Below are 15,625 nucleotides of genomic sequence, written 5' to 3' on the forward strand. Positions count from 1 at the left end.
TGCCCAACACATGGCAAAATAGCTTTAATGTCTGATATAATCGCTTTCATTTCTTTGTTTATCTTTCTGAGATTAGTGTTTCCAAAGCAGTGCAACAGTTATAGTTTATTTGAGTCATGTTGGAGAGAATACAGAGATAAAAGGATGAAGAGGTACGAAATAAAGGGGAGCTTGAATGCATGTCAGCTGTTACTGTGTTGTTCTGATCTATGAAGATTACCATGTATTATTTATGGATTCACTAACAGGCGACCCTGAGGGAAGTTGTTATGGTTTCAGTTGACGCTAGAGTTAGTTCAATGATGCCTCTTTCAGGACAGTGTGTGCTATTGCATTACTTAGGGGAAACCATAGACCGTGTCATGCATTACATTCCATGAATTAAAAAGTTTAATAAAGTGATTTTGGATTCTACAGTATATTGGTATTTAAGTCTCCGCAAGCTCAAACTTAAAAGTCAAAAACATGTTGCTCAGTTTTGTAGGTCTCAATATTCTGACCTGTTAAAGATTATAGCTTCAAATCACTGAGGACAATCAATCAGCTGCCTGTCTCCCCACTCCTCAGTCAAATAAGGCTGGCTGGTTATGCTTTTGTTATTTTCTTTCACATGAAAACTATACATTATTGATTTAAATAAATACAACCTAATGTCAAATATCAGAGAGATCCAAATAATACATAAAATACTCATTACTCAGAAGCATATTATGCATATGTGACTGGTTAAGGGGGTTGGGGGTGGGCTGCAATTGTATCATATAACCAGACGTGCATTGGGTTACATTCATATTGCAACATACAGAAACACTTGACTTGTATGTAGACATTTTATTTTATGTTGTCAGTTAGTGGTGCTTTTTACATATACATAGCTATATATATTCATTTGTCTTTATATATATAGGCCTACACCAATTTTTTCACATAGTCATGCACATAATATTCCTGTATATTCTTTACCTTTATGGGTTCAGCTTTGTTGTCCTTCTGTTGTTCTTAGCTGTTATGTCTATTTCTGTGTAAGTAGACTGAGAACAATGAAAAAAAACTCATTAAGCGGATTCTGATTCCAATTCAGATATTGGTAAGGACTATTTTTAGTTGAGACTTAAGGCATAAATAATATCAGTTTTGCTTTTAAAAATTAAAACATAAGTTACAGAACCTGCCACAACAATGCCACTGTTTAAATCCCTCTTAATTGTCTTATCATCTGCAAAGTAGCACATTTCTGCTTATCATATGGGTGTAGGATACATGCCCAAGCAAAGTTGTCATTTTACCTCTGGCAGGCCTTTAGAACAAACATACAAAACTCAAAAACTTTTAAAAACTAAACTAACAACAGACAAGAGCATGGAAGAGGATATGATTCATGCCCCGTAGTCAGTGGGTGGTTTTTGAATAAATAAGGTAATAAGGCCAATCGAACAACAACTAATCGAAAGTCACGTCCCGATCCCTCCTTGGAAGGATTTTAACATCAACAAAACGTGTTTTGGTATATCTTTTCATTTTGCGATTTTGATTTTAGATGTCAAAAAGTAAATTAATAATTCATGAGGCTTCTACTACCATCCCAGGAAAACAAAGCTAACGTTACAGGGGGTGCGGTCTTTCCTGTAGTCGAGAACGGAAGCGGAAATTCGGCCATCTCCTCGTACATTCAAAGCTACAACAGGGTCAGTACACACTTGATTTAGATATTTATTGTTGTGTGTTGTCATTTTTTCTTGACATTTTGGCTTGTAATTTAAGCGCGTATATTCAACATTGTTCTGAAGTTGGACGTGTTCTTGCTAAAGCTTGTACAGTCCAGCAGTCCTGTTCCGAACTAACTGGCAGGAGCTAGCTAGCTAACTACTACCTTGCTAGCTGGCTACTCTTTCCTAGCAGCAGCAGCAGCAAGTGATTTCTGTTATCACTCAAACTGGCAGGTAACCTTAACCTCCGTTTCTAGTCTGGCATGATTCAATGTTGTTACGAGGACATCCCCTGTGATTTGATGTTAAGTGAGTCTGTCTGTCAATTCGTACCCAGCTACACCCTTCTGTAATACCCCTGTTGACACTTTACTCAGACTTTACCCAAACCCTGGTGGCAAAGTGCTAGCCAACTGTGTCGATTAGCTTCGGTGAGAATGGGAGAGTTGCTTGCTAAGTGTCTAATGCATGCAAACAACTACAGATGACAGCTAACGTTGGTTGTCCAGTTGGCTTCGTAAACTTGTTTTACGATGCTTTTGTAAAATGTCAGGGGACCCGTTAACTCTGCGTCTAGAAACCTTACTCTTCGCTGTGTCTAACACCCAGCGCAAGTTGCTGGTTAGCTAGCATAACGTCAATTGATTATTACGTTGCTAAGTTTACGTTAGCTGGCTAACTTGATAGGTGTGACAGGGAAAGCTGCAGTTGTCTATAACGTTAGCGACTGTTAATGTGTGTGCAGGCTAACTGGGTGGGGTAACTTCTTCGTGGGTCTGTGCAACGTGATAGGAGGAATAAGTTAGCTTAACGTTAAGTTTTAATACTAACGTTAACTCTTTTCACTTGTTTGTTATCCTTTGGCTGGAAGCAACCTTATCTTGCACATATATCATAACCTATAGGTGAGGTGTAACTGATTTTGCTGATACTCAATCACTTGCCTCCAACAGGTCTTTAATATTCAGTCATTAGCTTGACCTAACTGCCTGTGTGCTGATCTAAAAAGGCATCTCTGTAGACGATAAAGTTATTGTCTTTTTCTCAGGTGTTCTTAGAGCAGCAGGATGTAGACATGGTTAATGAAACCTTAAGTAGATTGTGGAGTTATTTAAGACAAAAGCCTGAGATACAAAGGGCATGTTATGTCCCTTATCAAAGATTAGTTAACGTGTCTGAACTTTGGTACAGAGCTTTAGGAGTCTCTGAACTGGCTTTTGCAATAGTTGCCTTATATTCAGTTATGCAACATTGTATTATATTGACCTGCTAATCTAAATACACATGTCCAGTTATATGTATCTGTATTGCACATAACACTTCAAAAATATACAGAACAGTTGTGACTTTGGCAAAGTAGATTTAAAATCTGAACAAATATTCATGTCCAAATGTATATAATTTTTTAATAAAATGTTTTACTCTTGTTATTGTTGAAAACAATCCACAGACATAGAGTAAGTAAGAGTTTATTTAAGACAGTAAGATACAGGTCTGAAGCACATTCTTATTTTCTATTACTTAAAAGTCTTCTAAAGTCTAAAAAGAATTTAAAATAAGCTCACAATTTCATGCCTATCAGAGTACATGGTGTAGAGGTAAGTCTGTGTACTTCCTTGTCACTGTTGAGTCTGAGTGCAGTGTGCAGGAAGGACTGCTGGAGGCTGGGGGAATAGAGAGAGCAGCACTGGTTCTCAGTTGCCTACTAGTGCTCATTTGCCTTATTGGAGGGAATGATCATAGAGTGGGTGTGATGAATCTATCATCTTTAGCAAAGAGATTGCGCCTTCACTCCCTTCGTTCCCTGACAGATGGCAGTTGAGGGAGTGGCCAAGCACTGCGTTTTAAATGCTTATCTTAAATACCCTTTGCTGAACTTGCTCAGACTTCTCTTTACCTTAAGCGCATCCAAGGTTAAGGTTGAGGTTAGCTCCTAAAAACATTTGTCGAGAGCTTTGTGCAGTGGGTCGAGAGAGCATCTATTTGGTGAAAAAATGCAGATTGTGACAGTGAAAAGAATCAAAGGATGCATCTGGTCAGCAACAATGTTTCAGCCTGCTGTGTAAGCAATCAAATACAAACAATGCTCAGTAGGTGCTGAGGGATCCAATATTGTTCCACGAAATCATTCTCCGCATGCCGTTACACCACCAGCAGCAACCATGATGTTTATGTCAAATTCAGACCTTGCTGCCATTGTGGCATAACAGAAACAATCATTTATTGCACCAGACACCTGGTCAGTTGTCCAGTTTTTGCTGATAACATGCTCACTCTATACCCGACTTGTTAATTGCTGATAGGAGTAAAACTTTAGACCATCTGGCTAGCTTAAAAAATCTTGCTATACTCTTACAACCTCTTTGTCTCTCATTATTACCCACACTATTTATAATAGTTTCTTCTTTAGTAATTAATTCTAGTTAAAGTTCAAGATGATAGTTTATCGTGTAGTCAATCTAGTGATAAATAATATCGTTAACTTTAATTAAGTAAAAGGATACATATTATAATGTAGCAGGCTGCAGAGTTCAAAATTCAGTTTCTGTTCAGAAATACAATATTTATTTAGTTCTACTCTTGCATGGCTTTACCCTAAATGATTTTTAAAATGTGAAAGTAATTATTGACTGGCATGAATGAAAATGGCTCCTTCCAACTTAGCTAATGTGAATCCCACTGCTACAATTTAGGTTCGTCAAAGGAGAATATTTTCTGAAGTAGGAGAAACAACACATTTTTTTTTTATTGGGTCTGTTCATATTACGTGCTTGTTCTTAAAAGAATAAAAAAGGGCTTTTATTTTCTGTTCTTTGAGAATTGAAAGCCTTTATTTTATGAATGAAAGACCTTTGACTTTGATAAGTAAGATAAAGCATATGTAATATTTTGTATCTCTGACTGTCAGCAGCAAATCATGTGAGTTAGTTTCTGAATATCTGCTTTGTCCTTAATTTGGAATTGGCATAGGACAGGGTTTTCCTGGCTCAAAATGAGTTGGTACCATCATGATCACGTGCACACACGTGCATGTGGACCCTGCCTGCAACTGGCTGAAGTATTCTAATATTTGTGTGATTGGAGAAAATTACAATTATCACGTTAAAACATATTTTATTTAAAATAGTAAATGAAGGTGCCCTGTTTAACTTTAAATTAACTACAACATCAAAGCTTTTTGTTTTAATTGACACCGTTAACAAACTGTAGTAGTCTCAATAATATTTGTTCTTACTGGAGCATGTCACGTGACATAATTAAGCTCTGTTTGAGAACGATAACATGACCACAAATGGTGGCATGCTGAATATCTTGTAAAACTTTTTGATTTTGCTGGCAAAATATTATTTACATAAATGTAGATCCTCTGTTTTTGAAGCATTTAAAAATGAATTAAAAAAATAATTGTATCATATTAGTAGCCTATCATTTTTTTTTATAACTTATTATTTTACTTCCTAATTTTAAGTATTCACTTTTATCAGTATAAATGGCAGTCATGTCCTCGGATGTAGGTATTGTAATGAATGAATATCATGTTCTACAGATGTCTGTTTTTTTAGTATTTGAATAAGTGGTAAAAAAGTTGATTTAATAAACAACTTTATTTCTTTAGATTTCACCGGTGTACACGCTACTTTTATTGTTGCTTTACAGGACGGTGTTCAGTCACACATGTAGAGGCGCATAGAGCAGGGTTCACAAACACAGATTGGCATTTTTAAAACTATATTAAAACATTGCAAAGCACTGCTTCTACTTGTTTGTTTGTTGTGATTTAGCAGAAATCCCTCAGTGGGTATTGGTTCTTTTTTTAATGTTAATCTTCCTCTGTAGTTTTCATCTTCCTGCGCCTGTGGGTTTGGGACCCAATGTTGCCACGGGAAGAAACAGACAAACTGAGACATAGTACTCCGTGAATGAGTGGCTCACAAGCCAGACAAACGAAGAGATACCAAGAGGAGAGACCCTTATTCTGCATCATTCTTGTGTAACAGGTGTGCATGAGCAGTCACATGAATTTAAGATTAATTTCTGGTATTGGTAATTGAAAGCTATATTTTATGAATGAAAGACCTTTGACTTTGAAAAGTAAGATAAAGGATATAAGTAATAATTTTTATCTCTGACTGTCAGCAGCGATGCAGTTGCCGAATATCTGCTTTGTCTTATTTTTCATTGTCTTTGATTGAAATGACAATGTCCTTGGCCGCTGTCTGTTTTGTATTAACTGTATATTTCTTCTCCATCTGCTGTTCAGATTGCAACAAAACTCGACGGCCAGACCGTTGCAATGTCGACCTCATCGCTACGGCGACAAGTAAAGAACATTGTCCACAACTATTCAGAGGCTGAAATCAAGGTTGTGTGTCCCTCTGCTTAACTGACTTTTCTTCTTCTCCGCTCTTTTATTTATTTTTTTCACACCCACATCACCAATGCCCATGGCTTAATTGTAGCCCATATATCTCTACAGCATAGATGACATAAAGTAGCTGCTTTATAATCTAATATTTCTTTGAAGCAACCTTCTCACTCTTTCCCCTCGTTATACAAAATATGAGCTAATCAAATCTTATCATCCATTCATTATTTTACTCTCCAACGCGTCAGTCCTTAGCTCAGAACACTGTGGAGCATTAAATTGTATTGTACAAAGTATTGGCCCAAAATTATTCTTATCACGGACAGTTTGGATGGAGGATAATTTAAGTTTGTCCCTTGCTGTGTTGTTCAGGTTAGAGAGGCGACATCCAATGACCCATGGGGCCCCAGCAGCTCTCTGATGTCAGAGATTGCTGATCTGACCTACAATGTTGTGGCCTTCTCAGAAATCATGAGTATGGTGTGGAAGCGCCTCAATGACCACGGCAAGAACTGGAGACATGTGTACAAGGTTTGTGTGTGTTGAAGATAAAAACAAAAGTTGTTGCGATATATCATAATACATATTCTTGCTATACATTCAATGTACTGATATTACAATACATTTTTGATGCAGTGGTACCAGTATTACAGTATTGTGTTTGCAGTGTAAAGTAATGATGTCCTAAATCACTCCCTATTAGTGCAATATTTTATTGTCTTTCTTGTTATTGGAGTACCAAAATTCTGAGTGTGAAAGTTATATACTATGTAGTCCCTTCAATTTCAAAGAAAGAATGGTGCCATGTGCTTTAATTTCCGCTTACAATCCTAGAGTGCGGTGCATCCAGTTTTATACAGGCAATAGATAGGCTCAATAGAAACATGACCCTTAATTTTTTCCAGCGATTTCCACCCGCGATCCGTTATCACGGCAGCAGGTGATCCGTGTGCCAGCTTGTTATGACGTAGCCTATTAAATGATCAAAACCAACAACTGCACTCTGTGTGGCTACTGCTGCTTTGCCTGGTCCCTGCTTATAAAATGTCCACCATATCCACGACTTGTAACGTAAGGCTACCAAGTTTTTTACGAGTGAAGTCTGTGTGAAACACATGCCTTTTATAAGATGACCGCTACCCCCCCACATGCCCAGATGTCATCGTCTATCCCGATGTCTTATTGTAGACATCGCCCAACCCTAATAGTAATCTTCATGATTTTGAGCTTTTGTAAGTTTTCAGATCTTGAGTTATTTATTCTTTCACGCTCCTGAAGTACATTGTGTATGTGAATCGAGGTAGAATCTAATAGGACTGATTGTAGCTTAACTGTTTTAATATTTGCATTTCTACTACCTCACTATCCAGACGTTTTCCACACTTGGTCATTGGTTGTGATTTGTATTTTCACCAGGCTATGACTCTTATGGAGTACCTGATTAAGACGGGTTCAGAACGTGTTGCCCAACAGTGCCGAGAGAACATATATGCAGTCCAGACCCTCAAGGATTTTCAGTACATAGACAGGGACGGCAAAGACCAGGTACATTTCACAATGCTCACAAACAACGCTACATAGAAAGTTAAAGTGATTACTTTTCATTCAAGGACATTTTACAAAGAGTTTCTGACATATTGTGCAAACCTTCAAAGCCTGCAAAAAATGTTTTTATGTATTGTTAATAACTGAAACTGAAGTAAGTTAGCAAGCTGTTACACTAACGGTGAAGTTCACAATGTAACTAACTGCATTAGTAATTAAAGGTGTGTCTATTTATGTAATAACATAAAAACAGTACACTAATTTTCAGCATGAAATTGTGTGCCATCACCTGTATTATTCCAGGGGGTAAATGTGCGAGAGAAAGCCAAACAGTTGGTGACACTGCTGAAAGATGAAGAGAGACTAAGAGAGGAGAGGATCCACGCCCTCAAAACCAAAGAGAAGATGGCACAGACCTCCAGCGGTGAGATGGGTACTTTAAAGCAGTATTTAAAAAGATTCAGTCAGCTTAAATGCAGTGTTACAATTTGAACAGGCAGGCACACAACAGCATGAAGGGCATTTAGCTCTGAGTAGTTGATAACCTAAAACAAGTTCTCATTAGTTCATATGCTTATTTGTTTCTGCTCCAGCCTCCTCAGCTCCCTCAGCACCCAACCTGGGCGGTAGCCTGTCAGTGGGCTCTCACTCTGGAGGGGCAGACCCTGAGCAGGCCTGGCCACAGAGCTCTGGAGAGGAAGACCTGCAGCTCCAGCTGGCTTTAGCCATGAGTAAAGAAGAGGCAGAGCAGGTAACACAAAGCAGCCTATTCAAGGCAGGCACAGCTAAGTTACTGCTCTCTAAGCTAAGGATTAAAACATAACTATACCCCCCCCAGAATAGCGCAGACCCTCTGGAGGACGCAGAGCTCCGCTATGCTATCACACTCAGCAAAGACATGCAACAAAAGGTCAGGGGCAGTGAGTGTGCCCAGATGACTGGCCAGCCACTCATCAACTATCTGTCTTTCCGTCAATTGGAATTTCTCAAACACGCATCAAGCGTTGATCAATCAAATTAATTAATTTATGCTCATATTTGTCATATGTCATTTTCCTCAAGAGCAAAATTTGCATCTGACAGCAGTGATACTGTTGAGATAATTTAGTTTGCTGTACAGTGTCACATTCTTTTATAGTGCTTGCACTCATAAAAAGCGTGGTGTAACTGCAGAAAACTGAGCGAGTAAAGAATTGACTAACTCAAATTTAATAGTTGAATCTGCATGGCATTGACAAAATGAAACACTGAGTGTATAAGCATTGATTATTCTTTTCTCCCTGTTACCCTCTCTGATCGCATGCACCCAACTGTAGTCTTGATTTGAAATACTGTCTTCTTCTTATCTGTTACACATCTCCTGCTGTGATAACTTCCTTTTTATTGTGTTGACAGATTGCAAAACGTGTGTGCCTGTCGTATGCAACTGTTTTGTGTCATGGACCTTCTGTATCACTGAACTGATTTAGTCTATAAACTAATGCAGGGTCATTAATTATGCCATTGTTATCGTTACTTAGGGGCATCAAGCACTGTAAGGCTTGGTTGTGAACCTGAGACGGCCTGTTTTCTTATGGAATAATTAGTTCTGCTGTTTGATAGTCAGTCCTCTTTATAATGAGGTGGGAAATAAGGTCTGCAAGATCTGTATCAGTTTTGATTGAGGAATTGTTTTTAAACATTTTATGTTATGTAATACTCGGTCCAGTTCCACGCCTTATTTAAAAAAAAATTTTTTTAGTATTAAGTATTGTAACTTTTTGTGCTGTAGGTGTGCCGAGTGTTAAAGAAGCTCAACTGCACTAAGCTAAAAGACTGGTACCTAATGCACAGTATTGTGAGCAAGTGAATCATGAGCAGCACAAACGGTATAAAAACAGCCTAGTTTCTGTGGAATATTCAAAATGGCAGCCTGTGTCAGGAAGCAAAGTAACCACAGCTGCAAAAGCCTCCTGCCCCTCCCCGCCTCTAAAGTGCTGCTGTTGGTTGAAACTGTGTTTAAACCTCAGTATTCTGTTTATGGTGGAGATTCACATCCTATCCATGTCTAAACATTCTTGCCACAACAGCTCTACAGTTCTCAGATTTATTTTAGGTAGCCATGTGACAGCAACCCTGGATGCTCTTATTTTCTGTGTGAAACTGCACTAAAAGTACCAGCATTTGTCTGATTTGATCATGTTTTAAAGTACTGTGAGAAATAGACAAAATTTTAAAAGTCTTGCAAATAATGCAGGGATTGGTTGGTTTGTGTTAATTTTCTTTTGACCGTAGATGATGATTAAAGGTCAGATTTTCAGTTTCCACTCCCATTGATTCAGGCTTTAATTGTAGAATTGTTAACTGATCCTAAATCTGTATCTGTGGTGTGCTTTCTGAGGTTGTGCGTCTCAGGTTGCTGACATCACAGTGTGTGTGATTGGCAGGAAGAGCGTCTGCGCAGAGGTGATGACCTGAGACTGCAGATGGCCATCGAGGAGAGCAAGAGGGAAAAGCTGAAGCCTGAGGATGTGCGTGTAAAAGCTCTACCTGTGTCTACCATTACCCGTCTCTCTCTATCTCTCTCAGTTCTCCCAGTTCATGTGCACCTGATCATAGTTTTAGCCGTTATTTAAGTCTGTCCCATGAAATCGCCCACACAGATGAAATTATATCAAGATGTTTCAAATAGTAGTGGTAATAAATTCGTAATAATAGCGTGAGCGGTTGAATAAACCAGATGCTGAATCTTTGCTAGTGTGGGAATGTGGAAGAGATCAAATGACTTAAATTTTATAATAATTATTGCATTACCACTCCTATCTTTCATAATGTAAAATTCATATCCAAATGGGGCTTTACTGGGATATTTGGTGTTTAAAGCCACAATGCTTAGATTTATATTTGCCTTTCAGGCCAGTCAAGTCATGTCAAATATCCGTTTGATATAGCGCATCAGATTTAGAATTTCAATTTCATGTTCATTTACTCAGAAACAGAAGATAACTGTGTGCTCACATTATGTTTATTGCTGCTGTAATTGGCATTTAGTGCTGTCAGGTTCTTAAATTTTTTTCTTTTTTACTCATGCACATAACAAAACACGACCAAGAAAAACAAAAAAAGGGGAAAAGAACGGGTAGGGTGATAGAGAATGGGCACTCACCTGGCGACCCAACACTAGGTCAGGTGTTAGCACTACCATCCTGATAATACTCCAGGGCAGAGCAAGTTACAACTGACAGTTTGGGACTGAAATATCTGCAGAAACAATCTGTCTCTGTGATGATGGCCCTCAAATCACAAAATGAGACTGTAAACAGCTGTGTACATAGTGCAGAGTATGTCACAGCTTCCCGAAATCACAATAGTTAATTATCGAGGATTAATAGTAAAAAAATATTACTTGGACTAGAAATATTGTGTCAGTTTTGTCAAATTACATTGACACTGCACAGACAGGGAACTAAGAATTTACAGAAGTCAGAAGTTAATTCTGATTTCTTTTAACATCTGTTTGATGTAATTGCCTGGTCTGAAATTCTTCTTCCTTCTTCTCAGTTTTGTGAGTTTCCTCTTATCACAACTGATGAGATGAATGTGTCCTTAGTTTTCTTCCTGAAAACAGCTGTAGGAACATTAATCCGTTGTATATTCTATTGTACAGGCCGCTCTGATGGAGTTGAGTGCCGTGGACCCCTGGGGGGGCCCTGCTGCCGCTGCCACTGTCGGCTCTGCTGGCCCCTCACCTCCACCCACAGTCCCTGCCCCTGCTGCCTCCGGCCCGTGGGGCACAGCCTCCACAGACCCGTGGGGAGTGGCGTCACCCACATCTCCTACAAGCTCTGACCCCTGGGGTGGGGGGGCCCCACCCACTATAGCCCCTCCTCCAGACCCCTGGGGAGAGACATCCAACAGAGTTAATAACGTCGACCCCTGGGGAAGCTCGGGTAAGCAGCTACAAAACTGGTCACGTAGCAGCTCTGTAGCCTGTCAGGTTGGTAGCAATGTAATCATTGCTGAGTATCAAAAGGGAGAACCGCATCCTGCTCTGTGAATGAAAGAGGATGTGGAGACCTCTTGACCTTTACTCCTCTTCACTCCACTGTTCCATTTCCTGTCTTCACAAAAGCCCTGTTCCATTTTCTGTCAATGTCTTCATGCTGTCACATCTTCTCATCCACTCACCTGCTTTCAGTATGTAATGAAGGAAGCAAGCATGTTAAATCCATTCTCCCTCTGTGTCTAAACCAGGGATTTGTATCCTCTTGTTTCTACTCAGGATTGACTGTGGCTGTGTCTCAACCAGAGCTGTCTCGTCTCTTACCCTTTTGTGCCTTTTTAAATGTGTGAGGTAGCTTCTTATTATCTCTCCTTTACCTTCACTGAGCATCAGATATTAAGTAGGTGAAAGTAACATGGTGGACGGCTAAGAGAAATCTGCTCTCACCTATCAACTTAGTAGGACTGCAGAGGTCAAGGAGAGAAAGTGTTGGAACCCAGCCCAGCTTCCTGATCCCTCCTTATTGTGTATTGTACCTGTAAGGTGTTGTGTTAACCCTCCCCTCCCCTGCATCTCCTCCCCTCCCCTGTAGCTGTGACCCCCCCCAGTGCCGACCCCTGGGGCTCATCAGTGCCACCCAGCACTTCCTCCTCGGGGGGGCCAGTAGACCCCTGGGCAAGGGACGGACCTGTCCCTGCCTCTGACCCTATCACCTCCGACATCTGGAGTGGCACCGCCAAACACACTAACGGCACAGGTACATTCACACCTAAAGCTATATGGGCTCATAAACACTGAGGTACTGGCAACACCCTTTTAAACAGATTTTCATAGATGACACACAGATTTTCAGTTGCGTTCACACACAACAGTTGTCCTGTCTTACATTTCATCCTCCTCTAGTATGTGTGAAGTATGTTTTTCATATATAATGAAAGAAAGGTTTTAATTGGTGTCTAATTTACTGTTGCTATTCCTCCTTCATTTCCCCCTTAGGAGACCCAGAGCGACGAGGGTCCCCAGCAACAGGCTGTGACAGTACAGGCTCTCCGGTGCCTTTTGACCTGTCATCTCTTGGTTCTTCACTTCCTGTACGTAAGACTCCTGAGTCCTTCCTCGGCCCCAATGCAGCGCTGGTGGATCTTGATTCTCTATTGTCATCTAAACCCAAACCCAAACAGCCGCCGCCTCCTTCTATCTCTTCCTCTTCAGCACACAACCCCTTCCTCCAGAACACAGGTTAGTAACAGCTATCATGTTAACTGTGTGGACACACAGGAAGAATTTTGTGTTTGTAGTTAGAGCTGTGTAGATTCACACTAAGTATACAGTTTAAGATGCCATAATTAGCCTTGTTCACAGTAAAGTGCATCTGGCAGAAAAAGACCTTTTGATTAAAATACATTCTCAAAAGATCAAGTTTAATGTCTTGAACTAAAATGTACTACTAATTAACTCACCAGTATGGAGACGGTTTGGCTGTAACTGGCTAGGTTTTTCTGAACGCCCCAGATCAAAAGCAGACAGTTAACCACCCAACAACCATGTTGGAGGCTCTGTGGTGACCCAGAGGCAAACTATATGCTTGTTTTCTAGAGGTGCACTAAACTAAAGCCTTTCTGTGGCAATGTAAATGCAAATATAAAATACTCTGGAACATTTAGGAGGCTAAACAAGGAACCTTTAAATGACTTAACTGTCTAAGTATATAATAGCTGGAAATGAGAATGCATGAGTACCCCATGACAGTTTGTTATAGGGCTGCAACTAATGATTATTTTCATTATTGTTTATGATCTGGTAGGAGCAGGTTAGATTATTAGCAACATTGAAAATATTTTAGGCAATTTAATAAAGTTATTAATATTAGACAATTTTTAATGAAGGAGAAGAAATTCGGGGCACTACCACAAGTACTTAGTTAGTCTGATTAACATATTCAGTGTGTTTGGAATTTTTGCAAGACAAAAATGACCAAAACAACTACTTGACTATCAGTATAGTTTCTGATTGACTAATGGATTAACCAGTTCATTGTTGCAGCTCTAATGTTGTGTTCATGTCACATAATATTGTCTAACTGTCACCTCTGACCTCCAGGCTCATCTCCTGCTCCTGGCATGGCAGTGACGCCAGGCAGTACCATTTCCAGTAGGGGGGTTTCTCCAACACCTGCCTCCTCCAACCCTTTTGGAGTGGCTCCACCCATGTCCTCCATCTCACCTCAGCCCTCATCACTTGGCCTGAGCGGCCTCCGCTCCAGTCCAGTGCCTCCCAATCCCCTGCTGGGCATGGTGCAACCAGGAATGGGCATGGGGCCAATGAGTGTGGGTATGGGGGCCCCAGGAATGGGCCTGGGCATGATGCAGGCCAGCCCCATGGGCATGCCCTACAGCGGGCTCTCGCCTATGGGTCCCCCGGGCTCTGCTCTGTTGGGTCCCGGAGGTGCAGTACCTCCTCAGCTGATTTTGGGTGGGTCCACTGGAACAGGAGGAGTGATGGGGGCAGGAGGATCAGTAGGAGGCGGAGGAACGACAGGAGCGAGCACCAACCCTTTTCTTCTTTGAGGAAGTGTCACCACTACTGTGCTCACCTGTTTCAACCTCCTCTGTCATACCTGCTGCCCCCTTCATTCATCCCCCTCAACACAATTTGTGTCCAAAAAGAAAAATGTGTACATCTCTATATTTAAAGAAAAAAACAAAACATCAAAAAGTCTGTTTGAAAGCATTATTTCATTTCAAAATAATTTCCCATATTAAGTTCCTTTCATTTCATTATGGGTTGTTTGTGGGCGGGAAATAGAGATCTATTTATTCTGTTCTGTATCGTTCTTCATGTTTTTTTGTTTTTTTCCCCCAGTCCTTTCTTTGAGATGAAGGTAAGTCTGTGAGAGCAGGAGACCTTTTCAGTAGTGTCACTCTATTCTATTACTTCTGCACTGAGAGAGAGATGGAAGGAGAGGGGACATAGCCACTAACAAACTGAACAGAGAAACAGTTGTACCTGCCTCTTACTCTTTTCTCCCTCTAGAATGAACACTGAATCACTGAAATGAAACCAGTGCATGAAGGATGATTTTTAATGAACTCCACACTGAGATACGGACTGAAAAACCTGCAGTACCATTTCAGGCACAATGTGGTCAAATAGTTTAAACTATATTTCACTTTTAATTTAATGTTAAATGTAATTTATTTTTTTCCAAGTTTTGGGAACAAATAAACAAGGAAAATCACACGATGATGCCAATTAAATCAAATACTTTTTTGTTTTTCCTATTATTATTGTAGAAAACTAACGAGAGCTTTGACACCTGTTGTCTAATGGGGGGGGGGGGGGGGTGTGGAAATTATGGGATGTTTGTTGAATGTGTGAATGAGAATATGAATGCTCATTTATGTGTGTGTAAGTATGCAATAGTGCAAATGCCTGTTTCTGTGTAAATGTGTCAATATCTCTGTCTATTTTTCTTGTGGCTGATCTTATTTCAGTGACTCAGAAAGGAACAAATGACATTCATTATTTTTGTTTTTAAAAATTGTTACTTGTATTAATACTATTTAATGTTGGGATTTCAAATGAGGTATTACAAGGGTCACACATTTCTCTGCCAATCTTATTTCACACTTTTTTTATTAATCAGAAGCATTAGGTTTTTTTTCTCCAATCACACATTTCATACGGGATCCCTGGTGAACAGGTGTCCCACAGCACCACTGTCCTTGTCTTTCATCCCTTTGTCCTTCGGGGAGGGAGAGATACTGATGCTTCTTAAAAAATAAAAGACAATTGTTTCAGTGAATGAAAGAAGACAAAAAAAACCAGGGACTTGACAACATGCTTCATGCTGTTCTTTTAATTTAGTTTGATGAATTTATTGTTATTTTATATCAACAAGAAAATATCTCTTTTATCGGGTAAGGTTGAATTCGTGTGGTGATGACTGTGAACATTCACATTTGAAAAGTAAAATGGAAAAAAGAATCAAAAGGAATTTATGAAATAAAACAAAAACACAGGATG

At 39.8% G+C, this 15,625-nt stretch overlaps 1 protein-coding gene across 5 annotated transcripts; it reads left to right on the forward strand.

The window, feature by feature from the left end:
- Nucleotides 1–1,535: 1,535 nt before the first annotated feature.
- Nucleotides 1,536–15,621, forward strand: epn1 (epsin 1). Of its 5 annotated transcripts, none has more exons than XM_038711209.1 (13): nucleotides 1,536–1,685; nucleotides 5,544–5,704; nucleotides 5,968–6,069; nucleotides 6,445–6,603; nucleotides 7,489–7,617; nucleotides 7,921–8,050; nucleotides 8,211–8,368; nucleotides 8,456–8,527; nucleotides 10,044–10,127; nucleotides 11,264–11,546; nucleotides 12,192–12,356; nucleotides 12,596–12,838; nucleotides 13,700–15,621. In XM_038711209.1, the coding sequence occupies exons 3-13, from the start codon at nucleotides 6,001–6,003 to the stop codon at nucleotides 14,164–14,166; spliced, it is 1,959 nt and encodes a 652-aa protein (XP_038567137.1). In that variant the 5' UTR covers nucleotides 1,536–1,685; nucleotides 5,544–5,704; nucleotides 5,968–6,000; the 3' UTR covers nucleotides 14,167–15,621. The 5 variants fall into 5 exon arrangements, with proteins under 5 accessions (XP_038567137.1, XP_038567139.1, XP_038567140.1 ...); XM_038711211.1 differs by having other exon boundaries at nucleotides 7,921–8,041; XM_038711210.1 differs by lacking the exon at nucleotides 1,536–1,685 and adding an exon at nucleotides 1,741–1,940.
- Nucleotides 15,622–15,625: the final 4 nt, after the last annotated feature.

The sequence above is a fragment of the Micropterus salmoides genome, unplaced genomic scaffold (genome assembly GCF_014851395.1).
Source record: "Micropterus salmoides isolate LMB-PRFRI ecotype aquatic unplaced genomic scaffold, ASM1485139v1 Ms_hic_scaffold_11, whole genome shotgun sequence".
NCBI classification, from domain to species: domain Eukaryota; kingdom Metazoa; phylum Chordata; class Actinopteri; order Centrarchiformes; family Centrarchidae; genus Micropterus; species Micropterus salmoides.